The following is a 19,565-nucleotide window of genomic DNA, read 5'->3' on the forward strand; positions in this document are numbered from 1 at the left end:
TAGAAAAAAAGATGTTTTTTTTATGTTTTAAATGAAATATCCTTTGAATGTCTTCCTAACATTCACAAAAATGTTGTCCACAACATCTGTAACAACCCGCACAGAACATTCCCAAGTTTCTTATGTTTCCAGGTAATGTAATAAATGTGTTCTGGAAACGGTCTTGCAATCAGGTGAATGTTTTATACAAAAATGGTATAATCATCAGCACAACTGGACAGTTTTTGTGTCATTAGAATTTTTTGGAACAATTTTTGTTTGCTGGGATGACCTGCTCTTATCTGGGTAGACTTGATCAGAACCTTCAACAGCGGAGTGGTGTAACGTGCAATGTTTGGATAAATATGATATTTGTTCATTTATAGTGTATGTGTTATAATGCACTGTGTTCATGTTTTGTCTAATTCCTCCATTCTCTGGCTGTGCCCCCCGTGCCTTTGCCCCCCCCAGGAGCAGATCAACAGCTTGGTGAAGCAGGTGTGTGGTAAGGCCCTGGGGAAGACGACCGAGAAATGTAACGGTGCAAGCCCCATCAAACCACCACCTAAACGCGGACCCCGGAAGAGAGAGACCGTGGAGGTGTCCCTGTCCCGCCTCTCCTCTTCCCACCTGTCTCCTGCAGCGGTCACATGAGGACGTTAACACCCCCCACTGCCCCTCCATCTTAGTTTGGAGAATCACTGTTGTCCTTTTTTTAAAGAAAGAAAAAATATAATGCCCCAAATCTCCCACGCAACCGTACTATGACGAACTACCCCACCCACCCCCTTAGTATGGCAAACTTGTGAAAGCAAGCAGTCTTTTTTTGCACTAGCACGGAAAATGTTTTTTCAGTTGATTTTTTTTCTGGGGGGGGTGGTGTGTTAGCATTAATTGAAACGTTCACAGGTAAATGTTGTGCCCCTTTCACTGCCCCCCCCGAATGTGTGCAGTCAGACCCATCGCCATCTGTCACTCAACTGTGAACAAAGGGATGAGTGGAGAAGGTGCTCCTTTTTTCATTTTATTGAAATGACACAAGTAGAACCCAAAGTTCTCTCTTCTTTAGTTTTTGAAGATGAGTTATTTTTATTCTCCTCTGCCTGCAGAAGCTCCTGTTGTTTAGGGCCTGTTGCTCCCTAACCCACGCCAGGTAGAACTTGAAAGGCAGATGTGTTTTGGCTGGCTTGTTTTATTTGGGATTTTAGCTTTGATTTTTAGATTTTGAGGAAGTCTTCTGTGTTTATTTTGTCATCGTTGTTTCCTTTTTCTTTGTTACTTGTGGAACTAGTGGTGCCATGGCTGTATGTCAGAAACACAGCCTGGGTTGCCGTGGCTGTATGTCAAACGGACCACGGTGCCATGGCTGTATGTCAGAAATACAGACCTCGGTGCCGCTGGTCTCTGTCTCTGTAGTAGGAGGGAGGCCTCCTTCGCTAGCAAGTGAAAACTGTGCCTGATACTCAACAAAGAGATCCATTGTTTTTGGTGCTGTTGGTTATTACTGTATAACAATACAAAAGAAAGGTGGGGTGCTGGCTAACTGCTAGCCCCTTCTCCCACAGGGCGGTAGCCTCTAGGCTCTCCTCTCCCATAGGGTTAGGGTTCTAGGCTCTCCTCTCCCATAGGGTTAGGGTTCTCGGCTCTCCTCTTCTCGATGTGCAATCATGTTAACATTCCATTCTTCCAGTCCTACTGTTTCATCTGTATCAGTTAACATTAATAATTTTATTATTTTCTATTTTGATTGTGTTTTTGTTCTAATGTGCGAGTAGAGTCACTAGTCAAAGGGTGTGAAATGTGAAATATGGAAATCCACATTTTTGTTGTTTTGGGGTGTGTATTTGAGGTTTTTCCCTTTTTTTCAGATGTATTATGAATTATTTTAGCAGAAGGTCCAACACAACATACATTTTTGTACATAATCCTGTAAATGTCTTTAAATACTCAAGCCTTTTCTGGGGTGAAGGAAGGAAAATGATACCATTTTAAAGGTATTACAGGAAGCAAGGGAGGAAGTGCTTGATGAAGAAAAGCCTTACGTTTCAGTTTCTTCATCTGTGTGAGTTTGATGCTTACAGGGTTGCTCTGGTTACGTGTATACATTTTAAGTGCTGCTTACATCACTAAGACAAAGATATGGAGTAGCTATGGCCCCCTAGTTTTTTTAAACATTTTTTTTTCCTTTTAGCTTTACTTTTTTAAAGAAAAGGGAACATATGTTCACACAAATGTACTGAAAATTCAACAATGTAGTAGCTCCTCATGTTGCACTGAGCTTGCCAGTGGTGGCTGACAAGGTGATTCTATTATCCAGTTTGTTGGTGGTTGTTGTCCTTTACAGAAGACTGAACTGTTTTAGGAATATTTAATGAAAACCAAGTCGGTCGTTTTCAACAAAAGTGGTTAAGTTTTTATGGCCTTACAATGTATTTTATTCAGATTTCTTTGCAATTTTCTTTTTCTACAGTATAAACTATTGCTCACGGTCTGGCAAGTTAATTTATTAGCACTGCGTCTCCATCTTTCCTTCCACTTGGAAAGAGTTCATGTTGGTTATATTGCCAGTTTTTTACTTTTGCAGTTTGTACTAAAGGTTTAATAAAAACGTACAGACAATTCACTGTCTTTTCTTTTGAACCTGCGTGTCTGTCGTTGTGGTGTTCTGAAGCTGTCATATTATGAAACTAGTTAGCCATTCTACAAATAAGTATACTCCATGTCTAGGGGTCCAAGCCTGATACAAGTGTCTGCATTCAGTGTCAAACAAGGGTAAGCGGACAGATGTCTTTAATGTACCCAGGAAACAGTGTACTTACCAGGGTCCAGGGCGAGTTCTGTCCTGACACTCTAGACGGCCAGCCCTACCAGACCCATTTAAGTTCAAATGGTGATAGCAAAAATGGAAATATCTAAAAGGTGTAATAACAAAAAGGTGTCAAACCAACACTGTTAAGACTCAACCAGACCGAGAGGATACTTAGTCCACCTCTCACTCTGCAATAACCTGCCAATCACCCACACCTGTGAGCCATTAGCAGGCAGTGCTGGCGCTTCAAGCAGCTGTATAATATAATCATGTTCTGAAAACATATTCAGGTGTGTGCAATGGCCTCTAGTAATGAAAAGAAACCGTGAATGTACGTAGCGCTCGTCTGCGGTGGCGCCGGTCAGCTGTCCCTGTGTTCAAAAGGTTCAGGCTGGGTTATAAATCAACAGACTAGTGGAGCGGGACTATGGAACATTGTCGTTCTATTCCAGTTTCATTTCATTCTGAAATGGCACTAAGGGATCAGTATGAGAAATGGCAGTACAAGGGGGTGAAATGTTTATTACCAAGTCAAGAGATGTGGGGGGAATAATACTGTAACCACAATGTTCAACATGGAATTAGTTATTTACAAAACGGATGAAAATACAGTGAACATAAATGATGCATCTCTTCTTCCATGCATCGTAACCAGTCCTCGCAGGGTTTTGGGCCATTCAGTGTCTTCGCTTCTACCCTGGCCCTTACGTGGCCTGTGAGCTGCTGTCCTCAGTGTTTAAGTGTCTGGTTTCTGGGTGGCTGGAGCAGTGGCCTCCCTGCTAGGCCTATGTTGGGGGGAACCTCTGTTTCGTATGATTGCACCCCGGCAGTACAGTAGATGTGGTCCTCCCTACCCCCTTCATCCTCCCTGGCCTTGGTGTCCTGCCTGTCAGTGGATGAAAGGGAGGAGAGTGTGTGTCTTAGCTCAGCCTGGGTGGGAACCTGCAGTGTGATCTCTGTGGTTAACGACTCCACGTCTGGACCTGAGAGACAGAGGAGGGACGTTTTGTGCAGTGCCCGAGAACTAATCAAAGTATTAAGTTGCTGTTTACTGTGCATGTTTGTTTATATTTGTGTCTGTGTCATACCCAGCATGGGCGAGGCAACGCTGTTGTCCTCTCCCCCAGAGTGGAGGAAGACGTCAAGGCTCTCATGGTCGGACATGTCCGTCAGGTCCATCTGCTCCAGCATGTCTACGTTCACCTCCATGGATGAAAAGCTGCCTATTGGCCCTGAGCAGCAAGACACAGGTGTTAGTCACCAACGCATACAGCAATTCACCAAGAATGCAACGGCAAGGGGCTGAGTCCAGGAAGAGCCTCGAAGCCTTTTTGTTTTAAAACTCTCAAACAAATAAAAAGCCAAAATCATTTACTGCTTTCGGCAAATATTTATATTTGAACCCGCAACAGAATCTTGCATGCTAACTGACTATTCTTCAAACCTTCAGATTATTCAAACCCAACCTTCAAGAAATCATGTTCATTAAAAGAGCTGATCTTGATCTGAAAAATTGTTTTAATTAACCCTCACTGACTTGCCAGAAACCCTGAAATTGTTCTAGGTTGATATCTGTAGGGTTCTATCCTGTCGTAAATTATTTCAGGTGGTGTCTGTATGGTTCTATCCTGTCTGAAGTTATTCCAGTTTTGTGTCTGTGTTCAATCATTGTCCTGGATTCATCACCTTGCAGGAACAGTATCTGTTGTAACACTGGTGTTATCACGCGTTACAAACACACAGTGCACTATGAGGGATGATTGACAGCTGAGGCGGCATACCTCAAGGATACGAGGAGAGCAGGGCAGGACAGCAGGGTGGGGCAGAGTAAAGAGAGAGGGAACTGTTACTAGCCAGCCACGCAGTCACGCACACACAACCGGTGCTTTTCCAATGAGACTTAACCCCACACCAGTGAGTCGCCAGTGTTTTATCTTAATGTAAGCTGTTTTTTTTTTCCCATCAACAGTGTGACACTAAAGACTTGTGGTGAGCAAAATCAACAATGTCTTGATAATTCAAATCTGTTTTGAGAAGGTGCAGGTCTGCCGGAGCCATGGCCCAGTGTAAACCAGATTCCGGCCCATGTAGATCGAAACAAAGTGTGAACCTTTTGGGTAAAACACGGGTAAATCCTTATTGGAAATGCACCAGTATACACACCATCTGTCACTGTGACCATACTTTTCCATTGAAGATGATAAGGCGTTAAGGTGGGACTCTCTCACCTCTCCTCTCACTGATCTGCAGGTAGCCGGTGGACTGGTACTGGTCCATGTCTTGCTGGAATGCCTCTTCAAAGAACTTCTGCCTCTCCTTCAGATTCACCAGGGCAGGCTCCACCTCCTTCAGCTTAAACTGGCTAGACTCCACCTCCTTTGGCTTCACCTGGGGAGGATCCACCTCCTTTAACTTAACCTGGGCAGGCTCCGCCTCGTTCACCTGGGGTGGCACCTTATCCGCTACACAGGGCCGAGATATTTTCATTTAAATCTCAATAGCATCTTTTCTGGGTAAAAATGAAGTACATTTCTGTGATTATTTTTATTTTTTTTCAATAAAAATTGTCAAAGAAACAAATAGCTTCTTAGCAAAGAACAATTTCTCAAACAAGAATTGTGCTAGGACATTCTGGGAGTGGTCTGAGTGGGGAGGGGAAAACTGAAAACTAGCTGTTATTGGCAGAGATATTTGGACCTGGTCTGTATTGGTCTAGTCACTAGGCAGGCCAAAACTCCATCCCATCAAAACAGGCAAACATTTCAGGCGGTCTTTTCAAACAGCTCATACATTGAAAGGTCATTATCATAATTTTCTCAATTTCACAGTGTTATTCCAACCGCATAGTGTGGAAATATATATAAAACACAAGAAAATCACATTTTTGCCTGCACTGGGCTTTTAACAGCTAAGCTCAAATAACAATGAATGATTACCGGCATTGATTACAGGTGGTTACTAGCGTGGATTACAGGTGTGTACAGCATCCCATATACACTATTGTAGCTCTGTTGCATGAAATAATTTGATACAAAATGCTGTGATATCAGATGCCCTAGAGCTTGGGCCTTTGAAAAGAAACTGACTGTCTGTGTCTGGACGATGACATAGCCTACTGACCATCTCTGTCTGTCTGGACGATGACAGAGCCTACTGACCATCTCTGTCTGTCTGGACGATGACAGAGCCTGGAGATTTCAGACGACACAGTGTCACTTCAGCTAACTGTTTCTCTCAGACGGGGAGAGTCCGTTATATAAGAACGATCTAAGTCACGAAAGGGAGAGAGAGACTGGGACGGCTAGAGTGGGAGAAAGGGAGAGAGAGACTGGGAGGGCTAGAGTGGGAGAAAGAGAGAGAAAGACTGGGACGGCTAGAGTGGGAGAAAGGGAGAGAGAGACTGGGACGGCTAGAGTGGGAGAAAGAGAGAGAAACTGGGACGGCTAGAGTGGGAGAAAGAGAGAGAGAGACTGGGACGGTTAGAGTGGGAGAAAGAGAGAGAGACTGGGACGGCTAGAGTGGGAGAAAGGGAGAGAGAGACTGGGATGGCTAGAGTGGGAGAAAGGGAGAGAGAGACTGGGACGGCTAGAGTGGGAGAAAGAGAGAGAGAGAGACTGGGACGGCTAGAGTGGGAGAAAGAGAAAGACTGGGACGGCTAGAGTGGGAGAAAGAGAGAGAGACTGGGACGGTTAGAGTGGGAGAAAGAGAAAGACTGGGACGGCTAGAGTGGGAGAAAGGGAGAGAGACTGGAACGGCTAGAGTGGGAGAAAGGGAGAGAGAGACTGGAACGGCTAGAGTGGGAGAAAGGGAGAGAGAGACTGGAACGGCTAGAGTGGGAGAAAGGGAGAGAGAGACTGGGACGGGGAGAAAGGGAGAGGGAGACTGGGAGAGAGTGGGAGAAAGAGAGAGAGACTGGGACGGCTAGAGTGGGAGAAAGAGAGAGACTGGGACAGCTAGAGTGGGAGAAAGGGAGAGAGAGACTGGGACGGCTAGAGTGGGAGAAAGGGAGAGAGAGACTGGGACGGCTAGAGTGGGAGAAAGGGAGAGAGAGACTGGGACGGCTAGAATGGGAGAAAGAGAGAGAGAGAGAGAGAAAGAGAAAGACTGGGACGGCTAGAGTGGGAGAAAGAGAAAGACTGGGACGGCTAGAGTGGGAGAAAGAGAGAGAGAGACTGGGACGGTTAGAGTGGGAGAAAGAGAGAGAGAGACTGGGACTGGGACAGCTAGAGTGGGAGAAAGGGAGAGAGAGACTGGGACGGCTAGAGTGGGAGAAAGGGAGAGAGAGACTGGGACGGCTAGAGTGGGAGAAAGGGAGAGAGAGACTGGGACGGCTAGAGTGGGAGAAAGGGAGAGAGACTGGGACGGCTAGAGTGGGAGAAAGGGAGAGAGAGACTGGGACGGCTAGAGTGGGAGAAAGGGAGAGAGAGACTGGGACGGCTAGAGTGGGAGAAAGGGAGAGAGAGACTGGGACGGCTAGAGTGGGAGAAAGAGAGAGATAGAGACTGGGACGGCTGGGAGAGTGGGAGAAAGAGAAAGACTGGGACGGCTAGAGTGGGAGAAAGGGAGAGAGAGACTGGGGACGGCTAGAGTGGGAGAAAGGGAGAGAGAGACTGGGACGGCTAGAGTGGGAGAAAGAGAGAGAGACTGGGACGGCTAGAGTGGGAGAAAGAGAGAGACTGGGACAGCTAGAGTGGGAGAAAGGGAGAGAGACTGGGACGGCTAGAGTGGGAGAAAGGGAGAGAGAGACTGGGACGGCTAGAGTGGGAGAAAGGGAGAGAGAGACTGGGACGGCTAGAGTGGGAGAAAGGGAGAGAGAGACTGGGACGGCTAGAGTGGGAGAAAGGGAGAGAGAGACTGGGACGGCTAGAGTGGGAGAAAGAGAGCGGGTACAGTTGACGTCCCCATTATCAGCAGCTGTCCCCAGTCTCTCTCCCCCTTTCTTTCTATAGCTTCCCCTCTTTCTCTCCATCACTCACTCTTTATCTTTGTAGGTGTGCTGCTGAGTGTGGTTGGTGTGTGTGTGTGTGTGTGTACAGAGTGTCTGTGATTTTTTTTGTGTGTGTGTTTGTGTGCCTGTGTACGTGCATAAGTGTGTTTGTGTTGTGCTTTTTTTTGAGGATGAATTAAAGGTAGTGGGGTTCCTAAGGGACTCCAGTGTGTTTTCATTACTGTGGTTAGTTGGCTTTGGCTTTGTTAACCCTGAGAAATAAAGATATTCTGCCCCTGTAGAATGTGTATCCACTCGACTTGACATAGTAAAATTGCACATGTTGTAAATATGAAATTAGTCATATATACTGTGCCAAGATGATTGAATCATGTCCCGGACCTGCTGTTTTTGACTCTCTCTCTCTTTCTCTCTCTCTCTCTCTCTCTCTCTCTCTCTCTCTCTCTCTCTCTCTCTCTCTCTCTCTCTCTACACCACACCACACCTGTTGTCTCGACCTCTGAATGCTCGGCTATGAAAAGCCAACTGATATTTACTCCTGAGGTAGTGACCTGTTGCACCCTCTACAACCACTGATTATTACCTATGAACATTTGAACATCTTGAAGAATGATCTGGCCTTAATGGCCATGTAGTCTTATAATCTCCCCCCGGCACAGCCAGAACAGGATTGGCCACCCTTCAGAGCCTGGCTCCTCTTTAGGTTTTTTCTAAGGTCCTTTCTTCTATATCTGCATTGCTTGTTGTTTGGGGTTTTAGGCTGGGTTTCTGTATAAGCACTTTGTGGCATCTGCTGATGTAAAAAGGGCTTAATAAATACTTTTGATTGATTGCTCATGTATGTGCTATCAAATAAAATATTTGTATGTTGACTGATGAAGAAATCTGTATTTATAGACATTAGTATTTCATCCAAACATGTTCCAACCATACCAATAAACCGGTGTGTGGGTATTACTACATAACAACTCTTAATGGGTTGTAAATCAGAATGGATGACCAAGGTTCACTTATAAAGCACACAGTGCATTCGGAAAGTATTCAGACCCCTTGAATCTTTACACATTTTCTTAATTCTAAAATTGATTTAATTGTTTTTTCCCCTCATCAATCTACACACAATGCCCCATAATGACACAGAAAAAACAGGTTTTTAGAAAGGTTTGCAAATGTATTAAAAATAAATAAATATGGAAATATGACATTTACATAAGTATTGAGACCTTTTACTCAGTACTTTGCTGAGGCACCTTTGGCAGAGATTACAGCCTCAAGTCTTAGGTGTGACGCTATGAGCTTGGCACACCTATATTTGGGTAGCTTCTTCCAATCTTCTCTGCAGATCCTCTGAAGCTCTGTCAGGTTGGTTGGAGAGCGTCGCAGCACAGCTATTTTCAGGTCTCTCCAGAGATGTACGATCAGGTTCATGTCCGGGCTCTGGCTGGGCCACTCAAAGACAGTCAGAGACTTGTCCCGAAGCCACTCCTGTGTAGTCTTGGCTGTGTGCTTAGGGTCGCTGTCCTGCTGGAAGGTGAACCTTCGCCCCAGTCTAAGGTCCTGAGCGCTCTGGAGCAGAATTTCATCAAGGATCTCATTGTTCTTTGCATCCTTTATCTTTCCTTTGATCCTGACTAGTCTCCCAGTCCCTGCCGCTGAAAAACATCCCACAGCATGATGCTGCCACCACCATGCTTCACAGTAGGGATGGTGCCAGGTTTCCTCCAGATGTGACGCTTGGCATTCAGGCCAAGGAGTTAAATTTTGGTTTCATCAGACCAGAGAATTTTGTTTCTCATGGTCTGAGAGTCTTTAGGTGCCTTTTGGAAAACTCCAAGCGGGCTGTCATGTGCCTTTTACTGAGGAGTGGCTTCCGTCTAGCCACTCTACCATAAAGGCCTGATTGGTGGAGTGCTGCAGAGATGTTTGTACTTCTGGGTTCTTCCATCTCCACAAAGGGACTCTGGAGCTCTGTCAGAGTGACCATCGGGTTCTTGGTCACCTCCCTGACCAAGGCCCTTCTCCCCAATTGCTCAGTTTGGCCAGGAGGGTAGCTCTAGGAAGAGTCTTGGTGGTTCCAAACTTATTTAATTTAAGAATGATAGAGGCCACTGTGTTCTTGGGGACCTTCAATGTGGCAGACATTTTTGAGTACCCTTCCCCAGATCTGTATCTCAAAACAATCTGGTCTCAGAGCTCTGCAGACAATTCCTTTGACCTCATGGCTTGGTTTTTGCTCTGACATGCACTGTCAACTGTGGGAACTTATATAAACAGGTTTGTGCTTTTCCAAATCATGTCCAATCAATTAAATTTACCACCAGTGGACTCCAATCAAGTTGTAGAAACAAGGATGATCAACGGAAACAGGATGCACCTGATCTTAATTTCAAGTCTCACAGCAAACGGTCTGAATAGTTATGTAAATATGTTTTTTTTTAACGTTTTTTTAAAAACATTTGCAAACATTTCTAAAAACCTGTTTTCGCTTTGTCATGATGGGGTATTGTGTGTAGATTGAGGGAAAACATTAATGTAATCAATTTTAGAATAAGGCTGTAATGTAAAAAACATGAAAAACTCAATGGGTCTGAATACTTTCCGAAGGCACTGTATAAGCAGTAAAATTATATTAGTATTCTGTGAGAGGGTTTTGGCTGGGCCTCTATGAAACTGGACATCATTATCTGATTGCAGGTCTCCATTTAGAGTGTTGCCAGACTACACAATCGAGCTGTCTCGTCCAGCCCAATACTGGAAAGTAGGCTAACGCAAGCACATCCCACCACAGAGACAACAGATTAGCAATAAACACCATTCACGAAGGACACATTACACACAATACAGAACAATGCTGTCAATTTCCCTCCCTTATTCTTCTGAAACGCATCAGCTCAAATTTTTGTCTATTATTAGATTTTTAAAAATGCATATAAATAATGCATATAATTTGGTTCTTCTAAACTCAAAGGAAGGATTGTCTACTCTGAAATTAATTTGTTATGCATGGTTAAAAAGAAGATGTACCAGTGGCCTGATGAACCTCACATTCTTGACAGTTGTAGCAGTGCATTTATGCAATGTTACTTTTAGATTGCAGGTATCTTTCTCACAAGTGTTCAGATTTAAAGCAAGGCAGTAGCCAACATGAAAATAACTTACGCTGCTAATAGTGGTGAGTTAGAAGTAAAGGATCAGTAAGCAGTAGTGGAGAGTTAGAAGTAAAGGATCAGTAAGCAGTAGTGGAGAGTTAGAAGTAAAGGATCAGTAAGCAGTAGTGGAGAGTTAGAAGTAAAGGATCAGTAAGCAGTAGTGGAGAGTTAGAAGTAAAGGATCAGTAAGCAGTAGTGGAGAGTTAGAAGTAAAGGATCAGTAAGCAGTAGTGGAGAGTTAGAAGTAAAGGATCAGTAAGCAGTAGTGGAGAGTTAGAAGTAAAGGATCAGTAAGCAGTAGTGGAGAGTTCGTATGGGTTAGGGTTAGTGATTGAGGCTGGAGTTGAACTGGGATGTGGACATAAAGCTTGGGTTAAGGTTAGGGTCATGGTTGAGGCTTGGGTTAAACTGGGATGTGGGCATGAAGCTACTGTAGGGTTAGAGTTGTGGTTGAGACAAGGGTTAGGGTTGAACCGGGATGTGTACATGAAGCTAGTGTTAGGGGTGTGGTTGAGACAAGGGTTAGGGTTGGACCGGGATGTGTACATGAAACTAGTGTTAGGGGTGTGGTTGAGACAAGGGTTAGGGTTGGACCGGGATGTGGACATGAAGCTAGTGTTAGGGGTGTGGTTGAGACAAGGGTTAGGGTTGGACCGGGATGTGGACATGAAGCTAGGGTTAGGATTAGGCTAAAGGTTAGGGTTAGGATTGAAGCTAGGGTTAAACTGTGATGTGGATATGAAGCTAGGGTTAAGATTAGGGATAGCATCATGCTCATCTGTGCTTGTCTGGCACACAGGATTAATTACATTTATGTATCGAGCGCCTCATGACAAAGTGAACTGATGGTGAGCTGCTCATGACAAAGTGAACTGATTAATGACTGTGAGGGGGGCGCCAGAACGACAAGACCACTCTGTCTTTGTTTGCTTTGTTTAATAGCTTCATTTGCATCCAGCGTACATGTGCTATAATGATTATGGCAAAGCAAACACACACACACACACACACACACACACACACACACACACACACACACACACACACACACACACACACACACACACACACACACACACACACACACACACACACACACACACACACACACACACACACACAGAGGAGTTTCCACTACAGTACTCACGGGAACACAGTGCCCAGGCTATCTGCATTCTACTTTGGTTTGTGCAGACAAGAAAAGCGTAGGAGTGGGAACCTGGGGGCAAACTGAGTCACTCTACTGCTGTCAGGCCCACTCAACATCCTAGAGAGAGAGAGCTGGCAGAGTCAAATGAACAACACTCTATTAGAGCACTAAGCATTATATCTACCAAACACTATATGTATTAGAGCACTAACCGTTATATCTACCAAGAACTATATATATTAAAGCAACAAGCATTATATCTACCAATAACTATGTCTATTAGAGCAATAAGCATTACAGTGAGGGAAAAAAGTATTTGATCCCCTGCTGATTTTGTACGTTTGCCCACTGACAAAGAAATGATCAGTCTATAATTTTGATGGTAGGTTTATTTGAACAGTGAGAGACAGAATAACAACAAAAAAATCCAGAAAAACGCATGTCAAAAATGTTATAAATTGATTTGCATTTTAATGAGGGAAATAAGTATTTGACCCCCTCTCAATCAGAAAGATTTCTGGCTCCCAGGTGTCTTTTATACACTCTTAAAGGGATTGCTCCTAATCTCAGATTGTTACCTGTATAAAAGACACCTGTCCACAGAAGCAATCAATCAGAATCCAAACTCTCCACCATGGCCACGACCAAAGACCTCTCCAAGGATGTCAGGGACAAGATTGTAGACCTACACAAGGCTGGAATGGGCTACAAGACCATCGCCAAGCAGCTTGGTGAGAAGGTGACAACAGTTGGTGCGATTATTCGCAAATGGAAGAAACACAAAAGAACTGTCAATCTCCCTCGGCCTGGGGCTCCATGAAAGATCTCACCTCATGGAGTTACAATGATCATGAGAACGGTGAGGAATCAGCCCAGAACTACACGGGAGGATCTTGTCAATGATCTCAAGGCAGCTGGGACCATAGTCACCAAGAAAACAATTGGTAACACACTACGCCGTGAAGGACTGAAATCCTGCAGCGCACGCAAGGACCCCCTGCTCATGAAAGCACAAATACATGCCCGTCTGAAGTTTGCCAATGAACATCGGAATGATTCAGAGGACAACTGGGTGAAAGTGTTGTGGTCAGATGAGACCAAAATGGCGCTCTTTGGCATCAACTCAACTCGCAGTGTTTGGAGGAGGAGGAATGCTGCCTATGACTCCAAAAACACAATCCCACCGTCAAACATGGAGGTGGAAACATTATGCTTTGGGGGTGTTTTTCTGCTAAGGGGACAGGACAACTTCACTGCATCAAAGGGACGATGGACGGGGCCATGTACCGTCAGATCTTGGGTGAGAACCTCCTTCCCTCAGCCAGGGCATTGAAAATGGGTCGTGCATGGGTATTCCAGCATGACAATGACCCAAAACACATGTCCAAGGCAACAAAGGAGTGGCTCAAGAAGAGGGACATTAAGGTCCTGGAGTGGCCTAGCCAGTCTCCAGACCTTAATCCCATAGAACATCTGTGGAGGGAGCTGAAGGTTCGAGTTGCCAAACGTCAGCCTCGAAACCTTAATGACTTGGAGAAGATCTGCAAAGAGGAGTGGGACAAAATCCCTCCTGAGATGTGTGCAAACCTGGTGGCCAACTACAAGAAACGTCTGACCTCTGTGATTACCAACAAGGGTTTTGCCACCAAGGACTAAGTCGTGTTTTGCAGAGGGGTCAAATACTTATTTCCCTCATTAAAATGCAAATCAATTCATAACATTTTTGACATGCGTTTTTCTGGATTTTTTAGTTGTTATTCTGTCTCTCACTGTTCAAATAAACCTACCATTAAAATTATAGACGGATCATTTCTTTATCAGTGGGCAAACACACAAAATCAGCAGGGGATCAAATACTTTTTTCCCCTCACTGTATATCTACCAAATACCATATCTATTAGAGCACTAACCATTATATCTACCAAGAACTATGTCTATTAGAGCAATAAGCATTATGTCTACCAATAACTATATCTATTAGAGCAACAAGCATTATATCTACCAAGAACTATATCTATTAGAGCAACAAGCATTATGTCTACCAAATACTATATACAGTATATTAGAGCACTAACCATTATATCTACCAAGACCTATATCTATTAGAGCAATAAGCATTACATCTGCCAAGAACTATATCTATTAGAGCACTAAGCATTATATCTACCCAGCACTATATCTATTAGAGCACTAAGCATTCACTGCCATTAAACTATCTAATGTTCATTTTCAACCGCTTACTCACTTCATTACTGGACCTGTCAGTGTTCTATGTCAGCAAACTAATTAAAACCAATGAGGCAACTGTAAACCAATGGTGGCTTATTTCTGTGACCAAAACATATATTGTCATAGCCTCCAGTGATGGTTTATCTCATAGTATCTCCTATTTTAAACACATTTATGGACAATGAATAGATTGTGCAAGATGGACCTCTTCCTCCTCCTCCTTCTTCTCCTCCTCCTTCTTGCAGCATTCTCAAGCCCGATGGACAATCAGCACTAACCCTGAGTGGGAGAGAGAACCATGAGTAGGGAACATCACTGCCAAATCAGCAAGTAACCAAGCAACCAGTACAAAGTAGTACCACACAGTATAGCACTGGTAATATTCCACTGTTTCCAACTTCTTAGTCTGTTAAAACTCCTTGCACTGCAACACATTCCAATGTGTCACCTTCTCCTAAGTAAGCATTTCACTGTTAGTTTATACCTGTTGTTTATGAAGCATGTGACAAATTTGATTTGGTTTGATCCTTCCTTACTGACCCAATACCTATCTGGCTGCATTTACACAGGCAGCCCAATTCTGATATTTTTGTCCACTAAGAACATTTTACATCAGATCTTTTCCAAAGCTAAACTGATTTGGTTTAGGGCGTCCCTAGTGGCGCAGCGGCCTAATGCACTGCATCACAGTTCTTGAGGTGTCACTACAAACCCGGGTTCGATCCTGGGCTGTGTCACTGCCGGCTGTGACCGGGAGACCCATGTGGCAGTGCACAATTGTCCAGGTTAGGGGAGGGTTTGTCCAGCTGTGAAGTCCTTACTCGAAGGAATCCTGTGGTAGGCTGGGTGCATGCGTGCTGATACGGTTGCTAGTTTTCATTGGCATGGCTGGTTAAGAGAGCAGTGTGTCAAGCCTCACCCTCTGTGTGAGTCTCCTCCCTAACCAAGCAGACAGTAGATTAGACCTTCTCTGTATATGAATATTCCATAACCTTGCAGTATCACCATTTCAGATGATGTTTTACTGGGAAAAAAACTCACACACAAGTTATCTCTGGAGAGCCCTGTCGAAGCAAGAGGCAATATGGTTCTACAACAGTCTTTTAGAAGATTATCAATGATAGATAATCTCATCCCAGTGTTCATCTCTCGTGTACAGATATACAGTTGAAGTCGGAAGTTTACAAACACCTGAGCCAAATACATTTAAACTCAGTTTTTCACAATTCCTGACATTTAATCAGAGTAAAAATTCCCTGTCTTCGGTCAGTTAGGATCACCACTTTATTTTAAGAATGTGGAATAGTAGAGGGAATGATTTATTTCATCTTTTATTTCTTTCATTTCTTTCCCAGTGGGTCAGAAGTTTACATACACTCAATTAGTATTTGGTAGTATTGCCTTTAAAAATGTTTAAACTTGGGTCAAATATTTCGGGTAGCCTTCCACAAGCTTCCCACGATAAGTTTGGTGAATTTTGGCCCATTCCTTCTAACAGAGATGGTGTAACTGAGTCAGGTTTGTAGGCCTCCTTGCTCACACACGCCTTGTTAGTTCTGCCCACAGATTTTCTATGGGATTGAGGTCAGGGCTTTGTGATGGCCACTCCAATACCTTGACATTGTTGTTCTTAAGCATTTTGCCAGAACTTTGGGAGAATGCTTGGGGTCATTGTCCATTTGGAAGACCCATTTGCGACCAAGCTTTAACTTCCTGACTGATGTCTTGAGATGTTGCTTCAATATATCCACATAATTGTCCTTCCTCGTGATGCCATCTATTTTGTGAAGTGCATCAGTACCTCCTGCAGCAAAGCACCCCCATCCCAACTGTGCTTCACGGTTGGTATGGTGTTCTTCGGCTTGCAAGCCTCCACCTTTTTCCTCCAAACTTAACGATGGTCATTATGGTCAAACAGTTCTATTTTTGTTTCATCAGACCAGAGGACATTTCTCCAAAAAGTACGATCTTTGTCCCCATGTGCAGTTGCAAACCGTAGTCTGGCTTTTTTATGTCGGTTTTGGAGCAGTGGCTTCTTCCTTGCTGAGCGGCCTTTCAGGTTATGTCGATAGGACTTGTTTTACTGTGGATATAGATAGTTTTGTACCTGTTTCCTCCAGCATCTTCACAAGGGCCTTTGCTGTTGTTCTGGGATTGATTTTAACTTTTCGCACCAAAGTACGTTCATCTCTAGGAGACAGAACGCGTCTCCTTCCTGAGTGTTATGACGGCTGCGTGGTCCCATGGTGTTTATACTTGCGTACAGATGAACGTGGTACCTTCAGGCATTTGGAAATTGCTCCCAAGGATGAACCAGACTTGTGGAGGTCTACAATTATTTTTTCGAGGTCTTGGCTGATTTCTTTTGATTTTCCCATGATGTCAAGCAAAGAGGCACTGAGTTTGAAGGTAGGCCTTGAAATACATCCACAGGTACACTTCCAGTTGACTCAAATGATATCAATTAGCGTATCAGAAGCTTCTAAAGCCATGACATCATTTTCTGGAATTTTCCAAGCTGTTTAAAGGCACAGTCAACTTAGTGTATGTGAAACTTCTGACCCACTGGAATTGTGATACAGTGAATGATAAGTGAAATAATCTGTCCAGAAACAATTGTTGGAAAGATTACTCGTGTCATGCACAACGTAGATGTCCTAACCGACTTGCCAAAACTATAGTTTGTTAACAAGAAATTTGTGGAGTGGTTGAAAAATTTGTTTTAATGACTCCAACCTAAGTGTATGTAAACGTCCGACTTCAACTGTATGTATGCATAACTGGTACCATAGAATCTATCGGGAAGGAATGGGATGCGTGGGATAACGAGAAGCAAAAGTTTTTTTTCTTCTTTTTTTTGGTTGTCACTGGTTATTTGCAAAAATCACGATTTTGCAGGTGTTGGTATCTTTCGAATTTCGTAAGGGGAGGGGACATTAACTTGCAAAGAGAGAGGGTGGAGCTACAGTTCTGCTCCTCGTTCTAGCATCTTTTCATCTCTTCTCTTCACACGTATGGACCCAGAACTTAATCAAGCAGCTGGACAATTACATGGGACTTTATTTCTCGGTTAACCAAGACTAACCCAGTGTACAGTATACATCTCTAACCCTAACCCAGTGTAGACATCGTGCCAACCCAGTGTAGGCATCATGCCATTCGTCAGGTGTGCCAACATCTGTCAAATAGGCTAAAATACTCCAGACTGCAGTAACTCATTACATAACATTTCCTCGTTTTATTAGCCTTGTGAGGACTTCTGATACCAACAAGGATAGTAAAAACCAAACCACACACATACACACAAGCGCACATGCCACATGCACACACAACCACACCGTAAACAATGCTTTGGGGCAACCTTTAATTCCTTCAATATACAGTTGCTTCTTCTTTCATTTTCTCTCTTTGGCTTTGCTAATGTTGTTGGTTCCCTCTGGCTTTCATCATAGAGGGCTATTCAGAGCCACCAGCTAATGTTCCCTCTCCTCTACAGCACTGTTATTGTGAAGCTTTTCAATAGATTACAGAGACCAATGTTCAATGTCCTGTCCTTTCTTCCTGTCCTGTTCTATACTGCCCCGTCCTATCTCTGTCCTGTCCCATCTTTTTCCTGTCCTGTCCCATCTTTTTCCTGTCCTGTCCTTTCTTAGCTCTGTCCTGTCACATCTCTTTCTTAAACACTGTCAAACCATTCCATCGAAACCATCCAATATTCTGCTTTCAAAATGTGTGGCTGTGTTAACAGACCATGGAACATGAATGTTCTGAGACATACAAAGGGGATGGATGGATGGATGGATGGAAGGGGATAGGGAGGAGGGAGTTGAACATGGTGGTGGAGAGGTGGAGGAGGGGGATGGATGGGTGGATGTATGGAAGGAGATAGGGAGCGGTGGAGGGGGGGATGGATGGATGGATGGAAGGGCAGAAGGAGAAGGGATGTGGGGGTTCAATAATAATGAAAGCAATAAAAAGCTTTCATTCTCTGTGTGTGTGTGTGTGTGTGTGTGTGTGTGTGTGTGTGTGTGTGTGTGTGTGTGTGTGTGTGTGTGTGTGTGTGTGTGTGTGTGTGTGTGTGTGTGTGTGTGTGTGCGTGCGCACGCCCACACTGAGCTGTCACAATAAGTCACATCACCCATCAATCACTGGTAGTTACAGCACCAATAATTTCCATCCCAGACGTTTTGTTATTCATTAATAACATACATATCTTAGTATTACTGTGTGTTCAGTTGTGGTTGAAGGCTTGCATCTTATCCTCTTCACTCCAAATGTTTGACATCAAATAATGTTGATATGAATTCCGTGCACGCTTGAAACTAAATCCATACGTTCAATTCTAAATCCAACCCGTTTAAAGATTCATCTACTGCCAGCAAAAAATTACTACATTTTTGTGACAACTGTGACCATTATCAAAGTTCAGATAAAAAAATTGAAAAGAAAACCAGGTAAAAAAAAGGCTACCAGGAAAAAGAAGAAGCATATCTACAAATATTACAAGTATCTAATAATCATGCATGGATCAACATCTGCGATTCCACCATACATTAGCATGTAGACATTATGACACAAAAAGAAAACAATAAAGAAATAAACCAATACAAGTGGGTGTCAGTACCATAGAAATATAATTCTAGCGCTGTATTATATGCATATATACTGTACGTATATCTATGGTGGGTACCTACAGCTATTCCTCTGGCTGCCGTCCATGGATCCTGGAGAAGAAGACATCCCAGCGGTGTTGTAGATCAGAGCCAGAGGAAAGGGAGAGGAGGGCAGGATGGGCTGTAGACAGGGTGAGGCGGCAAAGAGAGGCGATGTTACCAACTCTCAATCACAGCACCGTCTGTCTCCCTCTGCGCTCATCCTAAGAGGCTGCTTAAACCACTATCTCACACACACAGTCATGCACATATACAGTATTATACACACACACTCTCACACACAGGAGTACGGCAGCAACGTTCTCCCCCACACTGGCTGTCTGAAAGGGTCGAGCTGTTGCCTGCAGGCTGAATGGTCTGGCTGTGGAGACAGAGAGGCTTCAGCACAGCTAGGAGCTGGGGATGGACCAATCTCATGGCTAGGAGCTGGGGATGGACCAATCACAAGGCTAGGAGCTGGGACTGTATCAATCACATGGCTGGGAGCTGGGGATTGACCAATCACATGATTAGGTGCTGGGAATGTACCAGTCACTCAGCTAAGAGCTGTGAATGTACCAATCACATGGCTAAGAGCTGGGAATGTACCAATCACATGGCTAAGAGCTGGAAATGTACCAATCACATG

General features: G+C 44.0%; 2 protein-coding genes across 3 annotated transcripts in view; one reads left to right on the top strand and one right to left on the bottom strand.

The window, feature by feature from the left end:
- LOC112264657 (protein Jumonji) overlaps positions 1 to 2,598 on the top strand; it is an 89,771-nt gene extending 87,173 nt beyond the window's left edge. For both annotated transcript variants that reach the window (XM_024441410.2, XM_024441409.2), the window contains one exon: positions 451 to 2,598. In XM_024441410.2, the coding sequence (XP_024297178.1) occupies positions 451 to 633 (183 nt within the window). In that variant the 3' untranslated portion in view covers positions 634 to 2,598. The remainder of the gene's footprint in view (positions 1 to 450) is intronic.
- On the bottom strand, positions 835 to 19,287 carry LOC112264658 (dysbindin). Its single transcript, XM_024441411.2, has 5 exons — positions 19,220 to 19,287; positions 18,959 to 19,058; positions 5,017 to 5,250; positions 3,877 to 4,020; positions 835 to 3,771 (listed from the first exon to the last, which is right to left on the bottom strand). The coding sequence occupies exons 2-5, from the start codon at positions 19,002 to 19,004 to the stop codon at positions 3,518 to 3,520; spliced, it is 678 nt and encodes a 225-aa protein (XP_024297179.1). The 5' UTR covers positions 19,005 to 19,058; positions 19,220 to 19,287; the 3' UTR covers positions 835 to 3,517.
- Positions 19,288 to 19,565: the final 278 nt, after the last annotated feature.

Source organism: Oncorhynchus tshawytscha, linkage group LG13, assembly GCF_018296145.1.
Source record: "Oncorhynchus tshawytscha isolate Ot180627B linkage group LG13, Otsh_v2.0, whole genome shotgun sequence".
Lineage (NCBI taxonomy): Eukaryota > Metazoa > Chordata > Actinopteri > Salmoniformes > Salmonidae > Oncorhynchus > Oncorhynchus tshawytscha.